Source organism: Lagopus muta, chromosome 1 (genome assembly GCF_023343835.1).
Source record: "Lagopus muta isolate bLagMut1 chromosome 1, bLagMut1 primary, whole genome shotgun sequence".
NCBI classification, from domain to species: domain Eukaryota; kingdom Metazoa; phylum Chordata; class Aves; order Galliformes; family Phasianidae; genus Lagopus; species Lagopus muta.
The window spans coordinates 26,339,199-26,357,582 of record NC_064433.1 but is presented as its reverse complement, the minus strand read 5'-3'; the positions used below and the strand labels follow the sequence as shown (position 1 = coordinate 26,357,582).

The 18,384-nt window shown below is 40.0% G+C and overlaps 1 protein-coding gene across 2 annotated transcripts in view; it reads right to left on the bottom strand.

Moving 5' to 3' along the window:
- Positions 1-18,044, bottom strand: part of BMT2 (base methyltransferase of 25S rRNA 2 homolog) — a 31,048-nt gene extending 13,004 nt beyond the window's left edge. The window contains exons 1-2 of one of the 2 annotated variants that reach the window (XM_048938764.1): positions 17,811-18,044; positions 6,020-6,161 (exon numbers count right to left, since the gene is read on the bottom strand). In XM_048938764.1, the coding sequence (XP_048794721.1) occupies positions 6,020-6,161; positions 17,811-17,970 (302 nt within the window). In that variant the 5' untranslated portion in view covers positions 17,971-18,044. Of the gene's footprint in view, positions 1-6,019; positions 6,162-17,372; positions 17,524-17,810 lie in introns of those variants that run through there. The other variant, XM_048938773.1, reaches the window with a different exon arrangement.
- Between the last annotated feature and the right edge of the window lie 340 nt (positions 18,045-18,384).

Below are 18,384 nucleotides of genomic sequence, written 5' to 3'. Positions count from 1 at the left end.
CTGGTGATATATTAGCTCTGCAATCAACAGACTTGTTCATGAAGAATTGTGCAATTCAAATGGTACCTGAGCTTACACTTGCTAACAGTTTACACAGACAACAAAACTAAACATTTAAGTCATAAACTGCTTAAGTTTGCTGGCAGAGACAGGTGAAGTTTGCAGCTCATGTCTTACGAAAATAATTCTAGGTACTTCCTCAGTTGAACTTTTTTTCCATTCTCCATATCTTAAATGACAGTTTTTTCGAGATGAATAGTCTCCCCACACCCAAACTCCCCTGCCATTTAGCCTGGACACTTAAAGAAACCCTCAGTAAAAGCCAGTATGAACAGATAGTCAGAAGAGAAGTGGTTTGACAGTAGACTTAAGTTAAGAAACTTCCCTGTAGAATACACTACCCAAAACCATGAGTGTTTCAATACCACACAGAAAATAACAGGGGGAGGTGTTTCAAATTCTCAATTGCCAAAGAAACATCGCATTAAATATTAATGACTTCAAAGAATCAGCAGTTAGTTCTTCTTGCCAAGTAATAACCAGCAACTAAATTAATGCTGGTCACCTTTCATCTTGACAAAAAAGCAATCTCTGATAGCTTTTATGAATGATCAAGAGTTTCAAGTAGACAGTTCTGCAGGTCAAGAACTGACACAGTCCTTCTCTTTAAAAAGCAGAAGGAAGAAGGAAAGCTCAAGCCTGATTAACATTCCTCACTGTATTTATTAACCAGAATCTAATATTGAAGATGAAATTGAGTGAGGATACAGTGAAACAACACACTTCCCTTCAGAGCTGAAGGAAATTCTAGTTTCCTAAAGTCAACTAAAGCAACTGCTGACCTGAGAGGAAAAAAAAAAAAAAAAAAGCAGCATAAACTCCTCTACAGGTTTAATCTCCCCCACTCTATTCTGAAGTAAATCAAGGAAATTAAAGTTTTCAACTTCCCCTTGGAGGCATTAATCATGAGGGAGGACTGGAAAGCACTCTGCTATTATCAAGAGTGTCCAGATTTAGGTTAAGGAAATTATACATTCAGCAAATATTACAGTACGAAGTATTATAAGCTCTTAAAGTTGAATGCAAGAAGCTTGCATACAATTAATTCACATTTATTTTTCATGCTTTGTTTTAATTCTAGACATTTGAGACTTATCCTTTTGGAAAACACCACTAGGTCTGGAACCAGATGTTTCTCCTACGTTGTACCAATCCTCCCACCACAAACCAGCTTAGAGTCAACACCCTTCATTACCAGATGATTCCAAGAACTTGAAAACAGTCAGCAGTCATCATATAATCAAAGCTCTAATTAGTTCTAACATTCAATGAACAGACACAGTTTTGTCAGAACAAAGTATTATTTAGAAGGAAAAATAAAGGTTGCCATACAAACATGCACAATGAACATTAGATCCTTTTTCTATTAAATAGTTTCCCTCCTTTTCCTTAACCCACCTCCTTTCTAATTCCATTGAAGGCGAGTTTCTCAGCATTCATAAAGAAAGCACCAAAACAGCACTGTAGGGACTTCATTTATTCTGTCCTCCAATCCCAAACAGACCGTGAACACTTATCCTCAAAGATCCTGTAAAAGGATCTCCTAGATTTTACTCCATTTGACCAGACAGCTCCAGATTCTAGGAAAAAAAACATGGCTTTTGTGGAAAATAAATAAGACCCCTGAACTTTTCTTTACCTTTTTTGGAGTTGTTTTTAAATGCAGGGAGCAAAGTGATACTTTAATTAAGAGTAAAGCTAAATAAAGTATTTCAGATATTTTGTGAATAACTTCATTACCATACTCCAAGACGTTTCTCTTTTTTGAAGAAAGTATCCTGTGATTGTTTCATATTCAGCTTGTACTTTGCTACAGAATCATAGAATGGCCTGGGTTGGAAGGGACCTCAAAGACCGTCAGGCTCCAATGCCCCGTCACATGCAGGGCTACCAACCTCCCCATTTAATACTAGACCAGGTGCCCAGGGCCCCATCCAACCTGGCCTTGAACACCTCCAGGGATGGAGCATCCACAGCCTCTCTGGGCAGCCTGTTCCAGCACCTCACCACTCTCTCTGTAAAGAACTTCCCCCTGATATCTAACCTAGATCTTCCCTCCCTCAACTTTAAAACCATTTCCCCTTGTCCTGCCATTATCTACCCCTGTAAAGAGTTGACTACCCTCCTGTTTGTAGGCTCCCTACAAACACTTTTCTAAAGGACTGATAAATAACCAATTATTTCCCAGCCTGTGTCTCTATAGCTGATAGTATTTGGCACAGTTAGTATCACTGTTAATTTCAGTCCAGCCCTGAGAGTGTAAATTCTTCCTTTGCTTAGTCTCATTTGCAAATTCAATAAACAGACTGTATTCTAGTAGATTACTAATGAAAAATATTGATTAGTAACAGATTCAGGGACAGGCTTACAGAGCCATTTCTCAGTAAAACAAATATTTAAGATAAGTTTCTAATATCCATTCTCTGCATTTTTTTTTCCAAACAGTTCTACGCTCCCCTAACAGTAAACTGACCAAGACCACATTTCTTCAGCATACTGAAAACTCTCAAAAGACTTTTTAAAAAACGCAAGTTCAGATAATGTTTTGTCACAATGGCTATTTCAAGCTGATTCTGTTTTTTCATTATTTAAAAAAAAGAACCGCCAAGTCAACACAAGTTGTAACTGATGCAAAAGCAACAGAAAGAAGCAAATCAGCTGGTTTAGCTTATTTTGTTTTAACTAGAGCCAGAAAAGGCCAGCATTCATTGTCCATACAAAGGTTCACCAGGCTACCTATGCCAGCAAAAATTAGAGGTTAGGACAGCTAGGGTAAACAATCTTATCCATCCCACTTTGGTTTAAGCTCTGTGTTGAAACAGAAATTACATGAAACAGGTGTATATTTCCAAACATCACCTGCTACACTGCATTCAATTTACTGAAAACACAGACAAAAAAAAGGAAAGACAGCTGACTGTGGTCCATGTTTTCTACAACACCACGAGGTTTACCTAAACTGCATCTGGAAGGGGACAAGGCTTTAAGTTCTCTCTTCCCATGCTAAAGATTGTATCCTATTGCCCTGAAACAGTCAAACCACTCCTGTACAATGTGGCATACGGTCAACAGCACAGTCTGCCATTTACAGCTTTAGCTTTAACGTTTTCTAGAATCTGCACGTGTGCCATCTAAATAAAAAATTAATGAAGTAAAAGAGAAGGTTTTTTTCATCTGTTTTAAGAATTAGCATCACAAGATGTGTTCTCCCAGTATGTTCAACTAAATAGCAAGATGCACCTTTTCACAAGGAGAACCCTGCAGGAAACATAATCTTGACCCTGAAAATAAGTATGCATTCTATATTCTCTGATTTACTTTACTGGTGCTTGGTTATACAAGAATACAAGAAAAAATAATGAAAGACCAAAAAAATCTTTTTTTTCCTAGCTAGTATCACATCTTAAAAGATCTTCCTTAAAAGGAAAACAAAAGCCTGAGCTATCCTTTCTTCAACACAGATACACAAGTGGTTCCCAAGTATTTTCAGCATTCCACTCTGAAGTGAAACTTCATTCAACCGATCAGCTACCTTCCTGCTGCCATGGTGACACTCAGTTAAAGCACTCAACAAAAGCTTTCAATGAAGTTTCACATAAGTAAACTTCTCTTGCATGCAATTAAGCAACTAGACACAAGGAGGAGTAAGGACAATGGGGCCTGCCATCTGCGTGGCACACCTCCTTGCTGCTGACAAGGAACAAAAAAAAAACCCAGAAGACAAAGTTGATCTGCCATGTTTTAGTATTTAGCCATTCAGGCCTCAGTTTCCACAAAAGAAAGAAGAAACTTTTTTTTTTTTTTAACTGATGTGAATCTCCTGACCCCTGAATGTTGCATGCAGAAAAGACCCGTGCTTGAATTGAAGCTTTACACTGCGCGCATCTTAGTGTCTACTATCAGTGGATTCTATTCTTAGCATGAGGTCGGGCTCCCAGGCCCAAACTGGATATTTATTTGTTCACTCTGTAAATCTTATAGGAACCATAAAACCACCCCCCCAAAAAAACCACCCAACAAACAAACGAGAGAGCCAATAAACCTCAGCACACAGGATATCAGCCATTCCTCTGGTGTCAATGTGCAACATTATCCTGTCCTGCAGGGAATGAATTGAGCTTGCCACAAGCTAAGGGAATACTAGTTAACTGAAATTGCTTTAAAAAAAAAATAAAAAAAATAAAAAATCAAGCAGTGTTCCCTGGGAATCAGTCCAGAATCCAGCACCATTAGTATTTGCACCGATAACCAGAACATGACAACAATTTTATGCCCTTCACTACAAGAAAGACATCAATGCTTTGTAGCATGTCCAGAGAAAGGCAACAAAGCTTGTGTAGAGTCTGGAGCACAACTTGTATAGGGAGTAGCTGAGGGAACTGGGACTGTTAAGTCTGAAGATGAGGAGACGCAGGGGAAACCTTACTGCTCTCTATAGCTGCCTGAAAGTAGGTTGTGGTGAGGTAGGGGTTGTCTCTCCTCTCGCATAACAAGTGAAGGAACTAGAGTGAATGGCCTCAAGTTGTGCTAGGGGAGGTTCAGGTTGAATACTGAAAAGACTTTCTTCTCAGAAAGAGTGGTTATGTGCTGGAACAGGTTGCCCAGGGAGGTAGTGGAGTCACCATCCCCCGAGGTGGTTAAGGAAAGGGCAGATGTAATACTTAGGGCCATGTTTTAGTGGGCAATATTGATGGTAGGTAGACGTTTGGACTACATGATCTTGGAGGTCTTCTCCAATTTTAATTATTCTATTGTTCTATAACTATTGATACAAAAGGAATGGGTTTCAAATATTAAATAAGAGCCTGCTGTAGAGAGAAAGAAAATAAGGTTGTTACTGACTTGCTCCACTTCCATCAAGTACAGAACACCTTGAGTTGTCACCAGGTTGATGTACTCTATATTAATTGTTTCACAATCCATGCCCCTTCCTCCCTCACTCAATTGCTTGTTTTATGGGATCCAAAGATCTCTGCAATAAAGTGAAATGTAGCAATGTCATCCTTGCTTTTCTTCTCTTTCTTCTGTTCATTACTTTGAATCGGTCACATAGAGGATGACTATTCCAAGAATAGAAGAGAATGGTAATCTGTTAATATTTAATCTATTCAGTTTTAATCTACACTGATTTTTAAAGATCCCAGGGAAGCTGGAAACCTCCACTGCTGCAGCATTTTATAAACAAACTGATACCTACAAAGACTTTATTACATGTAGTTGATATACTTCCTCAAAGTTGGATTGATTGGAATAACTTTCATATCATTATGGAAAAAATGAAGTTTTTCTAAACATCTGGATATGCAAAGACCTTACTCTCAGACTTACATCATCATCTTCCTCTGTCCAAAGACATTCCTGGAGGCAGGATTGTGCATGAAGTCTTTTTCATATAAGATTTCAACAGTATTTTGTTTCATTCCACTGTACGGATTTCACAGTATGCCTCAGATGCCAACCATATGTAGGAATCCTGAGTGACTAACACTTATCCTATTTTAGACCTCAGTTTCCTCAAGGACTGAAATAGTTTAGTTAAACCCAATCCAGGATTTTACTATTAGGGCATGCAAGAAGTTTAAAATCCACGTACTTACATGCACAAGTCAAACCCATACCCTGTTCAGCTACGCTCATTGCATTAATTCAGTTTAGATTCAGATGAACGCATATAACATTACTTCTTAAATTTACTTGCAGCTTCAGCACATGAAGAAAAGGAAGTTGTTTGCTGAAGTTGCTTTTAAAAAAAAATAAAATCTAATTTTAGAAGAAACTACTTCATTATGGATTTACAGTTTATAAATTGGAACAGTGAGAAGGTATTTGTTTTGGGAACCAATATATCATTAACATTTTATAGAACAAATGTTATAAATCATCAAATAAAAAAACCTGTATTGTAAAGAATTACAAATATAAACACGCAACCACATCTTTCAAAGACATGAGGGCTTACCTGCAACACCATTCAATTCGGCCTTCCCCTTCACAAGTTTTTGCCCAGTGATTATCTGCAAGGTTCTTCATTGCCACAGCATATTCACAGAGAGTTTCCTCATCCTCACAGTGTTCACGCCAGATTTTATCAAAGTCTCCCACTGAGCAAAACAACAATAAAAAAAATACTGCACATTAGACACAATGTGTCTCATTATCTTCATGGCAAAGTCCCCATCTTCCAATTAAAGAAGTTACATAATGCTGTAAGAGATTACTTTACCTGCATTTAACAAAATGAGGCCCACTTTCTCTAGTCAAACACAATGCTTCTTCAAGGCTTTTGAGAAGGGACTATCGGGTACTTGAGAAGCTAGCAATATTCTCAGAACACTGACTTTGTTCACCTCATTCCATGAAATTAAAGTTACTGGGAAGTTCTGCTTCCATTTCTGTGCACGGGTATTAAACATGACAAACATTTTTAGAATTGAAAGACTGGAAGGCCTCCTAGTTGCATTCATGTTTGCAGTAAGTACTCTGCATGATATACATGGAAAAATGCTCAAATGAAAGTTTAATCAAGACTACAGATTTCTTTGGATACACTGGAAAAAGAATTCAAGCCTTCACTGATACCTGCCTATGTAGTCAGTATCAATAAATTAACTTCTAAGCAACAGTACTGAAGAATCAGACCAATTACAGTGGAAAAAAAAAAAAAATCAGACAAATTTGCCAATTTCCACTAACACTTTTATTTTCATGTTCCTCATCTCACTAAAAAAAAAAAAACTAAAAAAAAAAAAAAAAAAAAAAAGTCTTGCAGGTTAAATTCTAACACTTTTAAGTAATTAACCATGATGACTTTCCCACTTCTGCAGGGAAGTATCCACTTCCTCTAGCTTGCTTTACATAATGTACTGCCAAACAAAAACAAGGTAAATACTAGTGGTGCAAGCTACAACTCCTGTTACAGTTCCTACTGAACAAAAAACTTTGGTATACTTTACTAAACGACTCTTCTGCCATAAGAAAAAAAAAAAAAAAAAATACATGCTCACAGGTATGATCTTCACTAATTCCTTTTTTGTTTCTTAATCACAAATGTGTGCACACATCCAGTATAGATTCATATATATATATTTGCAGAATAAAAATTATGCATTGATTTTGCATGCTCACGCTGATACAGCTAACAGCAAGTTACTAAAAGCAAAGGTACACTCTAAGATTGGACTCTGACAACAAATATTTAACAGCACGGTTTCAGAACCAGTCTTGTGGCCCCTTAATATGACAAAGAAATACTTACAAAGTGCATCAATCATAGCTGACTATAACATTTGCTAAAGCCTGAAAGTAGCTTATGGTATAACTTGTCATTCCCATATCAGTAAGGTATTTCTAACTCATTCGTGAGAATCCCTTTGATGTTCTTTATTTTAATTAGCAGTAACAGACTTCTTTCCATGGCAACTTTTTCTTTTTGCTTGCGTGCAAAACAGTAATAATGTCTGGTTAGCCCATCTGTCCTCCAATTACAGCAAGACTGGGTACGAGAGACAGAAGACTTAGAAGAATTTAACCAGTGATCTAAGTTACTGCCTCTGTAAGTTTGGTTTAGGGATGTCACAACTATTTGCTCTTCAAAAATAATCATCTGCAATCATCAAAATGAGTCATGTTTCAATGAGGTGTTTACACTGCCTTGCATGAGACAGAAATCAGGATGGAAGGCCAGGGAGTGGATGTGATACTATTTTAGTTTTAATACAACAGGGAAGCTAAGCAAGACATCACGTATTCTGCTTGCTGTGAGACAAACATGAGAAAGATGTTAGACTGGACAAATAAGTGCAGTATTATATTTGAGCAGTATCCTGTGGTACTTCCCAAGTGATTCAAGTTCAGGGAGACACGCTTTACATCAGAAGGCATGAGCATGGTCCCCAGCTGCCTACCAGCACAGGGCATGCCTGACAAATGCACACTGGAGGCATAGCCCTGCTGCTGTTTCTGATTGAACTTAGGGCTCATTTTGCCAGAGCTGTTCGGAAAAAGCCTTATGTGGAAGTAATCACGCAGGGCGCATCAAATTCTACTGATGAAAGAGAGCAAGAAATGGTACATAGTGTCCTACCAGCAAAAGGGGCAAAACTAGCACAAGCTTTGCTTCCATTTCCTCAAAACAGAAGTGCTGAACCTATGCAGACAGCATCAAGACAGAAAGCACTAGCTAAGCTTAAAGTGTATTCTCAATAGCTATTTAACTGTTATGCAATTTAGATATAGTTTCATAGTTCTTCTGCCACACAATCTGAATCTTACTGCATGAGCCTGGCAGCTGTAAAACACTTGACAGACACGCACTTGCTGGAATTTTGATTAAGAACATGCAGTAGAAAGAAGTAAACAAGTAAACATTCAGAGAGAAAAATATCACCAATAAAAAAATCTCAGTTTAGCACCTTTCAGTCATTTAACTTTATCTGGTCTATTTCTAGACAATAGTTCCATTTCCCAGTATCACTTTTTCTTAAGAATTCAAAAATAAAATGGATGGGGAAGAAAAGTGCGAAGACGAAATACTTTTAGCCAACTCATCCTTTCTTACAGAGCAGAAGCAGTGCCTCCTGACACCAATTCCTTTTATCTCCTGAGCAAAGTTGAAAATGTTCACGTTTCTGAGGGCTAAATAGTCCACTGATACAGAATCTGAAATGCAATACACAGCAACAGATCTGAAGCTATTTGCACCCCAGGATAGGAACTCTAGAGTTACAACAAAATTGCCTATGGCAGTACCAGCTTTTTGGCACTGAGCTGAAAAGAAAAAAGGAACAACGCAGACCGTTAGAGAAACACAGAGCAAAAATTAAAAAACAAACAAAAAGAACACAAAATAATTCCATCACACATCCTACATAGAGCCAATTCCACATGTACTTCTGCTTTGTTACCTTCTACCCAAGTAGAAGACAAGTACAGAAATAGCAACATAGGACAGACATAGCCCAGTTTCTGTATGAGGAACACCTCAACAGACACAGGAAAAAGGTGGATGAAAGCATAAGTGGACAGATTTCCACATGGCCATGAGTGACGTGGGAAAGTTAAATATAAAACAATGCCTTCTTGTTCAAAGATGAGGAGACAGAAAAAGCATGAAGGGCAGCTTCAATGCAAAAAAAATGTGCACAAAGTGCACAATTAAGCTTAAAGTTCACACAGCTTGGAAAACTAAAGGAAGAAAATTCATGAAAAACTTCAAAGAGGCCACTTCTCATTCTGCAGTTCCTAGACCACAAAAATCACTGAAAGACAGAACGGTGAGCAAGTGTATGGTAATACCTGTGCAGCTCTTGTCATACAGTGTTGTCTAAGCACCTGCTACTATGGCACTGCTGGGTGTGATACAACGACCACCTGTCTGCCCTCTTCTCAAACAGCTGCAGATAAAAGGTTTTCTTAACAGACTGACGTAATTGTGCAGCAACCTTCACTGAAGCATTTGAGGTCCAACTTCCTTTAAGCAAGAACCATGGCAGTGAGTTATTTTCGCATGTTTTCCACATTCCTCTTCAATGCAAGTTTAGAGAAAGCACAGATAAGGGTATTACACAAACATACAGGAACACAAATTCCAGAACCATGCTCCAATACTGTCCACGCTGAAAATGCTCACAATGACTCCTATCTGTTGACAGACTCTCAGGGAGTGACTACAACAGGTCTTGCAACTTCAACTGGTACCCAGAAAGCAGCAGAGCTGTGTATTCAGTTTCACAAAGAATACGTTATAATCCATGTACAAATACCACATTAACTCTAGTGCAGTTCAACATTTATTTGTGTAGCCAAAAAGACACTAAAAGGTGCAGAAAGGCTCCACTGCAAAGCCAATGCTTACTAAAACAATAATATCGTCTGTTAGGCGATCACTAAGGCTGTAAATTAAATAAAATTTGTGGTAGCTAACATAAAGGATTAAATATACGTGTATATATATATCTTCAATCACATTTTAAAGTTAATATTTGGTTTTGTGCGTTCAACTTTTCATGTCAGAATCTCATGACCACACCACTATACAAAGCTTAAGGCTCCCTGACAGCACTTAAAGATTATCTTTCATGCAGTTTTAAACCCATGTTGGCTATTGACTCTTCAGAAAGTCATCTCAGAACTCCACAGAAGATCCAGTTACACTGAAATCCAGCTTGAAAAACATCTTATTTAAAATAATTATTTATAAGACACCTTAGAGGTGTTCAAGGCCAGATTGCATGTGGCTCCGGGCAGGCTGGTCTAGCATTAAATGGGGAGGTTGGTGGCCCTGCATGTGGCAGGGGGGTTGGAGATTCATGATCCTTAAGGTCTCTTCCAACTTCAGCCATTCTGTGAAGACTGGCACACCACAGAAGCTTCACACACCTATCATTACAGTCATATTATTTCAAAATTATTTAAAACCTTGCTATCCCCTCTGTCTGAAATAGCCTAGAAAATACACTGCCTACTCTTCACCTTGAAGGTTAACTACTTTAAAACCAAAAAGCCAAAGCCCACCTCTTCCTAGCACATCTGCCAGTCAGTGAAGAAATAACTGACCAACTCATAGGTTCACCACAGCACATCATTTTCTAAAACAAAACCAAAATCCACTAATATTTACTTAGAATTCATGAATCCCTCAAAATAACTTCCACTGACATTAATAGTGCACACAGAATAGTCAATCACACCATGAAACTCAACCACAGAGCAATCACCTGTCACTGAAGCCTGTCTCAAAGAACAAGTTAGTCACGTAGACGTTATTTTAAAATGACCCTAATTACAAGACAATTTTAATTTTGGGGAACAGCAATAGACAGGTAACGTTAGCTGTAAGTTCTGGCAGCTGAAGACATGTTTTTTACTGAAAAATTATACAGACTCAGGCAGAACACCCCTCATTGCACACTGATTTGTAAGAACTGAAGGTCTCCAGTACAGCCGGGAAAGACCAAGTCTACGGTTCTTGATGGGCCAACCCCACACTAACTCCTCTCTTCAAACAGTCTGCTTCTTAAAACAAAATCCTGCTTTCTTCCATTCTAGATTCATTGTTTGGTTTGGTTAAACTTTAAAAGATTGTTCTTTATAGAGTGTTAAATACAATTGTCATTTGGGGTATGTTACACAAATAGGAAAATTAGTAAGTTGTTTTTCAACTAAGACTTCTGACAGAATACATCGAATGTATTTCAAACACCATTTTTATGTAAAAAACAGAGCTCAGCTTTGCTAAAAACTATTTTGCATTTGAGCACGGGATAAAAACCCAAACAACAGATCTGATTCATTTTCCTTCAACAAGTAATAGAACAGCTAAGTCACATGGAGTTAAGCGTACTATCTGCACCCAGGAGACAACTCTGGTAATTACGCTTTTCCTTAATTCCCTTGCTGCCAGATAGAGATGACTGCACTATCTCAAAACAAATGCAAGATACTCTGCCCGTCAGCAAACTAGATCTAATATCCCTAAATTTATCTGGAACTATGCACTTTAGATTGAAGTAGATGCAGTGTGGTATTAGATCCTAATCTCCTTTACCCCCCAGAAGAAATACTTTCTTAGGACTTTAGGAAGACTGCAATTACACAGCTAAGTTACAATTTTCTGAATTTAAAAGTAGCTGTAACAAAGAAAAAGTCAAAATAAGGGTTTGAACTTCTGGCTACCTACACGATAATATGAATTGGTAATAGCAAAAGTTGAAAATGGGGTGGATTGCATCTATTTGACAGCTGAAAGCCTTCCTGAGCACACCTTTGGCTCCTATGAAACAGGGAAAAAAAAAAAAAAAAAAAGCTTAACACACTGACTAACAATGAAAGAAACACAAGTGACATGTTCATATTTGTCCAACTGTGTTAATAAACCTCTGTGAATTGCTCACTGTTGAAAAGGAACCTATGCCCACACTTATAAGCACCTGCGACAATGCTGGCTGACTTCAGCTGACAGGCTGCTAGCCATGGCTGTACCTAGCAAGCAAGACCTTCCAGCTTCTCTTTTTGCTGTTGTTGATGCCAACACACTGTGGAATGAAAAAAATCCATCTCATTTTTAGCTTCCTAACACTGCCTGTCACTTGTTTACTGTTTCCAGCAAATAAGCTTCTCCAACATGCCTATCAGTACACGGGGAAGGAAACCCTATGCCATGAGCTGGGCTAAAGCCGAAATCAAATTCCTATGAATACTTTATGTGATAATAATGCTTTATTAACAGTAACTTATCCCTTGAAATTCAGTTGCACTAATAGATATCTGGATGCTGTGGCAGTGATTAATTACACAAGGAATATTAGCTAACACTCTGCTATTTAAAACTCTCAGTGTATACAAGCCAAACCAGAAACCTACTAACATCTGTCTTACTAAAACAACACATGAAAGATGTTTGGTATTTCTGCTTCACTGCTGACCAGTTTTACACGTCTGGATACAGAGTGTGAACTTCAATTCAGGCAAAGTTCAAGCAAACAAAGCCAATATTTCTGTCTTCTCTGACTAGTGCTTACTTTACATTTCCTAGGATTTACCTGAAATGTCTCACAATAAAATCTCATTTTACAATGCAAAAATATTGCAAGCACACATATATTTTTCTATATGTACACACCCACACACATATATATAACATATACTGATATTTATATAGATACTAGACAAGGTCAGATATAGAAAACCGCAATTGGTAGAAGTTGTACGTATGAATCTGCATCTTTACACAGACTTCCAGGATATGTTCCATTTGCTATTTAGGGTCAGCTTTCATCACCCCGAAGAATGATTTGTGTCTCCAATCCACCATAAATCACTTTAAGGACTGATGGCTGTCACACAGATGTGGAGAGCCCATTAGCAACGGCTGAAGCAATTACTGCCTGCAGATGTTGACTGACCCTCTCTCTTCTCCAAACCTGACTGAGGGACCAACTACACGCAGCACTTAATGCAACCAAAGAGATAAACACATTCACATGAAACTGATTTTAGAAGACCTGTGTAAACATAGGGACAAAAATCTGAAGCAGCTGAAGCAGAGGCACAGATTTCACTGTGCTGAACATGCATCAGGAACTCTGTTTTCCCTGCAAAAGCGATAAAAGGAGCTGAGAGGGAGGTCACATACAGCTGTTTGCTCAGTGGATTCAAGTCTGTGCTGTAGCCAGTGGGCATCCAAAACCTGTAGGCTAGCTAAATGATAGCAGTGATTTCATTAAATGCCCCTATCATCCTGTAAAACACTACGAGATTTCTAATACAACTTCCACTCAAACTGTGGAGTACAACCTGTAAAGACAATTGTATCTTCACACCCACATTGTAAAACAGCATCATTTCAAATTTCTAATGAAATGGCATTTTGTTCGTTGTTTGAAAATATAACAGTATCCCCAAATGCTTCTCTCTTCCATGAAATTAATACAAGTGGGAAAAGATGAACGGAGATCACTCTTTATACATACATTTCCCCAGTAAACTTGCTTTAAGTTTTCATCAAAAAAGGAGTAACAGCTGCTAACATACCATGTAGAGCTCAGTGACAATTCTCCTGTCCTGTGAAAAATGTGAAACAGGAAACATTTTGAAATAGTGACATCAGGAGGAATTTAAGCTTTCTCAGGGTTTTGTCACAAAAAACATAAGGAAGAGATCATAAAGCAACTGATTCCTGAACAACACTTTTCACATCAATGTCTCCACTACTTACCTACCCAATGTCTTTACTGTTGTACAACAATTTGTGATTCTAAAACTTCTTGCAAGTCTTCCAACAGCAAACAGTATCACTTTTTTTATGATTCAAATATGAAGTACAACATTAATACAACACCGGTGTGCACACAGCAGAATATTTCCTAAAACGCCTTCACAGATCCTTCAGAATTTTTCCACTTGTACAAGGTATAGGGTTTCCAGGGACAAGTAGGCCACTGCAAAACATCTTCCCAGACTATATATATAACTCCATAACTGATGGTCATGCTGTACAGAAAATGTTTACTTGATAAATAGAGGTCTGCATGATTACAAAAGAAACAGAAAGAAAATGCTGTCTCTGCGTGAAGAAGGGATTTTTAATACCACAGTAAAAATTAACCCTGCTTGGCTATTATAAGCAATTGGAAACAAGCAAGCTAATATTACATTGCACATGCTCAACAGATCATGCTTGGTTCCTGAGGAACCACTCAATCTGCTCTCCCAAGCCTGTCTGTGAGGCCTGACAGGTGTCACCATGCCGCAACCAAAACTGGGCTGCAGGTACCATAAAGGTGCACACTGGAAAACACTGCAAACTTTGGGTCACCTGTGGTACCAAGCAACAGAACCATGAGCAACTCCAATCCTCCAAACTGTCAGATTTTTCCAAATTTGGGTTTAAAAAAAAACTCAACAAAACAAACACAATCAAAACCCAGTTTCTGTACTTTCCAAGTGCTTTTGTCAAGTACTCCGAAGTTTCCTGCAAGCAAAAAGCTAAGCACTGAGAGCTGTTGTCTCAGCTTTTGGATTTCACTCTGGTGTGTGAAGTAATTAAGACTCAATTAATCCACTTGGATAGGAAACAGAACTCCAGACAAACAGGTGGATTCTCTATGCTGATGAGATCGATTCCTAGGTGAACACTTTCCACCTCAGTGTGCTTATTCTCACTTGAGAATGTTTTCTTTAGGCAGACAGTGTTCACAGGCTAACCTGAAGAACAATGTGTATTTTTAGGAACCACCAGACAGGTTTTGGCCGTGCCTATCACTGCCTTAAAGGAGTCTGACACAACTTTTTAATGATTACCTAATTCAGTTGACGCATTCGGTTAGCACAGAAAAGAACTTAAGCTGATCCATTTCAAAAACAGTAAATGCTTGTCATAAATACACTGGCATGGACCATGACATTACACTGTCACAGTAAGATTCAGTTTCAACAAATTTTAGGAGTTTGTGGCTTTTCATTATGAAGACACTGCCTAGCCCTTGAGATGATGGGATGAGATGACTGAACTTTCCTTCACTGACTCCTTAGAAGTTAGAAAAAAAGTTGTGATGAATTGCTAGTTAAAAAATCCTGCTTTTGCACTTGGACAAACACGTGACCTCTTTAGAGAAGTGTTAGCTTGCAGTTCTGAAGCATACTGCTGTAAATATTGCATTTTCCAAAACAAGAAAGAGAGAACTATTGTGGGAAATAAAACCAGCAGCTGTGCCGACCATAAGCAAGGCAGGTGATAAACAGTCTTACCTTCTATGACTGCCCCATTACAACAGAGGCCTTGCTAATAGCAACAAGGCAAGTGAATTCTCAAATAAATAAGCTATTAAAATCAAGGCCGTATCATTTCCACCAACTTCTCCATGTCTCAAGGATGCACGTATCCTCCTCCAACACTTATAGCAGGGTAACTTATGATCATATTACAATACCAAGGGTTTCCCTAGATCTCTCCACCCTATACAACATCATCGTATATCCTTCAGAAAGATTCAACATGCTTTTATTTTCCCTCCAACAAATTAGTACAGATAAAGCACCAAAGTCCATGCAACAGCACTTCTAATACTGTTTGCTTACTTTGATGAAATGGAAATTAGTTGCGTAGAACTCCAGTAAATGTGAGAAGCAGTATTAATTAAAACAACAAAAAAACAATACAGGACTGGAATAATGCCAACAGCTGAGTTATTGCTCTCTATGGTGGTGGATGTACTGCACTGTGGAAGCAAGAGGCTTTACCTGCATAATGAAATGTAAGTATATAACCAAGGATGAGTTTTGCTTACTTGTTTTTGGTGGGTTTTCTTTGTTTTTGACCCTGGCTTTTTTGCACACTCACTTCTAATTCAAATTTTACCAAGAGATTACAGATTATTTAGTGATCTTTTACTTCTTTAGCAAACCAGCAGCTTTGATTTTGTCACAGTAATGTACTTTCCAAGCTCTATAATACAAGAAAGAGGAGAAGACACTTTAGAGGTCAAGAGCATCCCAGTACCATGATTTGAGAATGATACTGAATGAAATTCAGAAGAAAAATTCTCAAGCCTAGTTTCAGAAGCAGAGAGGAATGTAAGGAGAAAGACTCAGAACTTCCTTCCAGAAATGAAATTCTCAAATTGAAATAACCTAATGGATGAAGTGCTACTCCCACAAATCACAGACAACTTGTATATTGCTGAATGAGTACGAAATCCGTGGACGCTTCCCTGCTGTGTAGATGTGATATGATTAACTGTTTGTTTTCTACAACCTGTCCATGAAAACACAGTACTGCTAAATTAAGTGACTAGAAAATTACTGTAAAATTACTTACAATTCACAGGACCTATATAGTAAATCAAGGTATTATTTTTTCTTTTGACCAGTGACACTGAACTAAAGATAAAGCAACTTCGCCTAATAACCTGCCCTTTGCTGAAAGGTATGCTTACACTAATTCCCATATAATTTAGGCTTCCATCTAAAGAAATTCAGTTGATACAGAGATTTCTCACATTTCTTGAGGTTAATAGTGCCAACATTTGTCCTTTTTAATCTGCATACACTCCAAACTAACAGAAATGTGACCTGTTGATAGCCAGACTCCTTTGCCAAGATCTTACTGTTTAAACACACTGTGTTCCTTCAACCAAATACCAGGCAAACACAGGAGATCCTTCCTTTGGTTTTGGCTCACACTAAGGCCAAAACAAACAATGACTCTTGATCAGTGCCTCCATAGGTAGTTATCTGCCCAAATGCTACAGACAGGCTGCCTGTGTGGGGATTCCAAATCCAGAAAGCAGTCCAACCTTGTTTCTTTAACAGACGTGTCATGGGAAGACACGTATGAGCTGCAAGAACTTGTGTCTAGAACATCAACAGTTCCGATTTTACGTGTGTCCTTCTGAAGTAAACCAGATGTTTGCCAGGCCACCGAAGAGCTGTAAGCTCACTAATAGAATGAATGGATGATTTTTTTGCTAATCTGTGTTGAACAGATCATTGCCATCAACCCGAGCAGCTCTGCCTGCAGCAGGGGGGTTGGAGTTTGATGATCCCTTCCAACCCAAGCCATTCTATGATTCTATTAAAAAGCTATAAATTCCAGCAGGGAAAAAATAACAACCCTCAACTCCAGCACTCACGTTAAACCATTTCTGTCATGTTTTAAGCACTTCAGTACCACTCAGAAGAACCCAGCACAAGGACGTTAATACCGAAGGCCAGCTAAAACACAAAGCAATCTATTTTACTAAGCTTGTCCCAACTCTTTCGCTCAACGCCCCGGCTGAAGAAAGGAGCAGAGTAACAAAGCCTTCCCAGCTCACCGTCCATCTCTCCGCTCTCCTCATTCCCGCAGACCTCCACAGTTCGGAGATGGATCCCCGCGGCGAAGCGTCTCCCCGGAGCCACGGGCACCGAAGGCGCCGCTCACCTTCTCGCAGTCCATCACCGTCGCAGCCCATCGGGAACCAGGCACACTCCCCCCGCCCCCCTCCCGCTCATCCCAAGGACGGCGCTACAGGAGGATCGCCCCTCGGGGAGGGCTCACCCCGCCGCCCGCCGCCCGCCGCCCCCCGCCCGCAGCCGGAGCAGGAAGCGGCCGCGGAGCAGCTCCGAGCCGCCCCCCCCACCCCGTCACGCCCCCTTCGGCGGCGGCCTCTGTCCGGCCGTCCCGCGGCCCCCGCCGCTCCGCCGCCCGCGGAGACGAACGGGGCAGCCCGGCCCGAGCGGCGCGAAGGGGGCGGCACCCTCCCCGCGGTTACCTTCGCGGTACTTCTTGCGCAGCCGTCGGTGGACACTCTTCACCACCCCCGAGAGCTTCTCTTGCTCCAGCTTCCGCTCCTGCTCCGGGGGCGGTGGGGGTGGCGGCGGAGAAGCGGCAGCCCCGCCGGGCCGAGGCCGGGACCGGGGAGCGGCCTCCATGGCGGTACCGCTGCTCCGCCGCGCGCAGCCCGGCCGAGGGAGGTGTGAGCCGGACGCTTACGGGACAACGCGCGTGCGCCGCCCTCCGCCGCGCGGCATGCCGGGAAATTGAGTCCACGGCAGCCAAGCGCCTCGCGGGGCCTCCAGCGCTGAGGTGCTGTTCTGAGCACAGCTATAAGCAGAACAGGTCGAACACCCCCGAGCTCATAGCAGGGACATCTCTCGTGCTGGCCTGTTCGGCTTCACTAGCAGCAGCTAATTTGTTCTTTGAGGACGTTCATAAACGCTAAGAAGTTAATTGCGGTTACAATTAAATCACATGGATTTGGGCAGGGTCAAGGTTTCATCCCAATGAGAATTCGGTGAGATGCACCACCTCGCCCTGTGGGCTGTGTGACAGTTCCATCAGCTCTG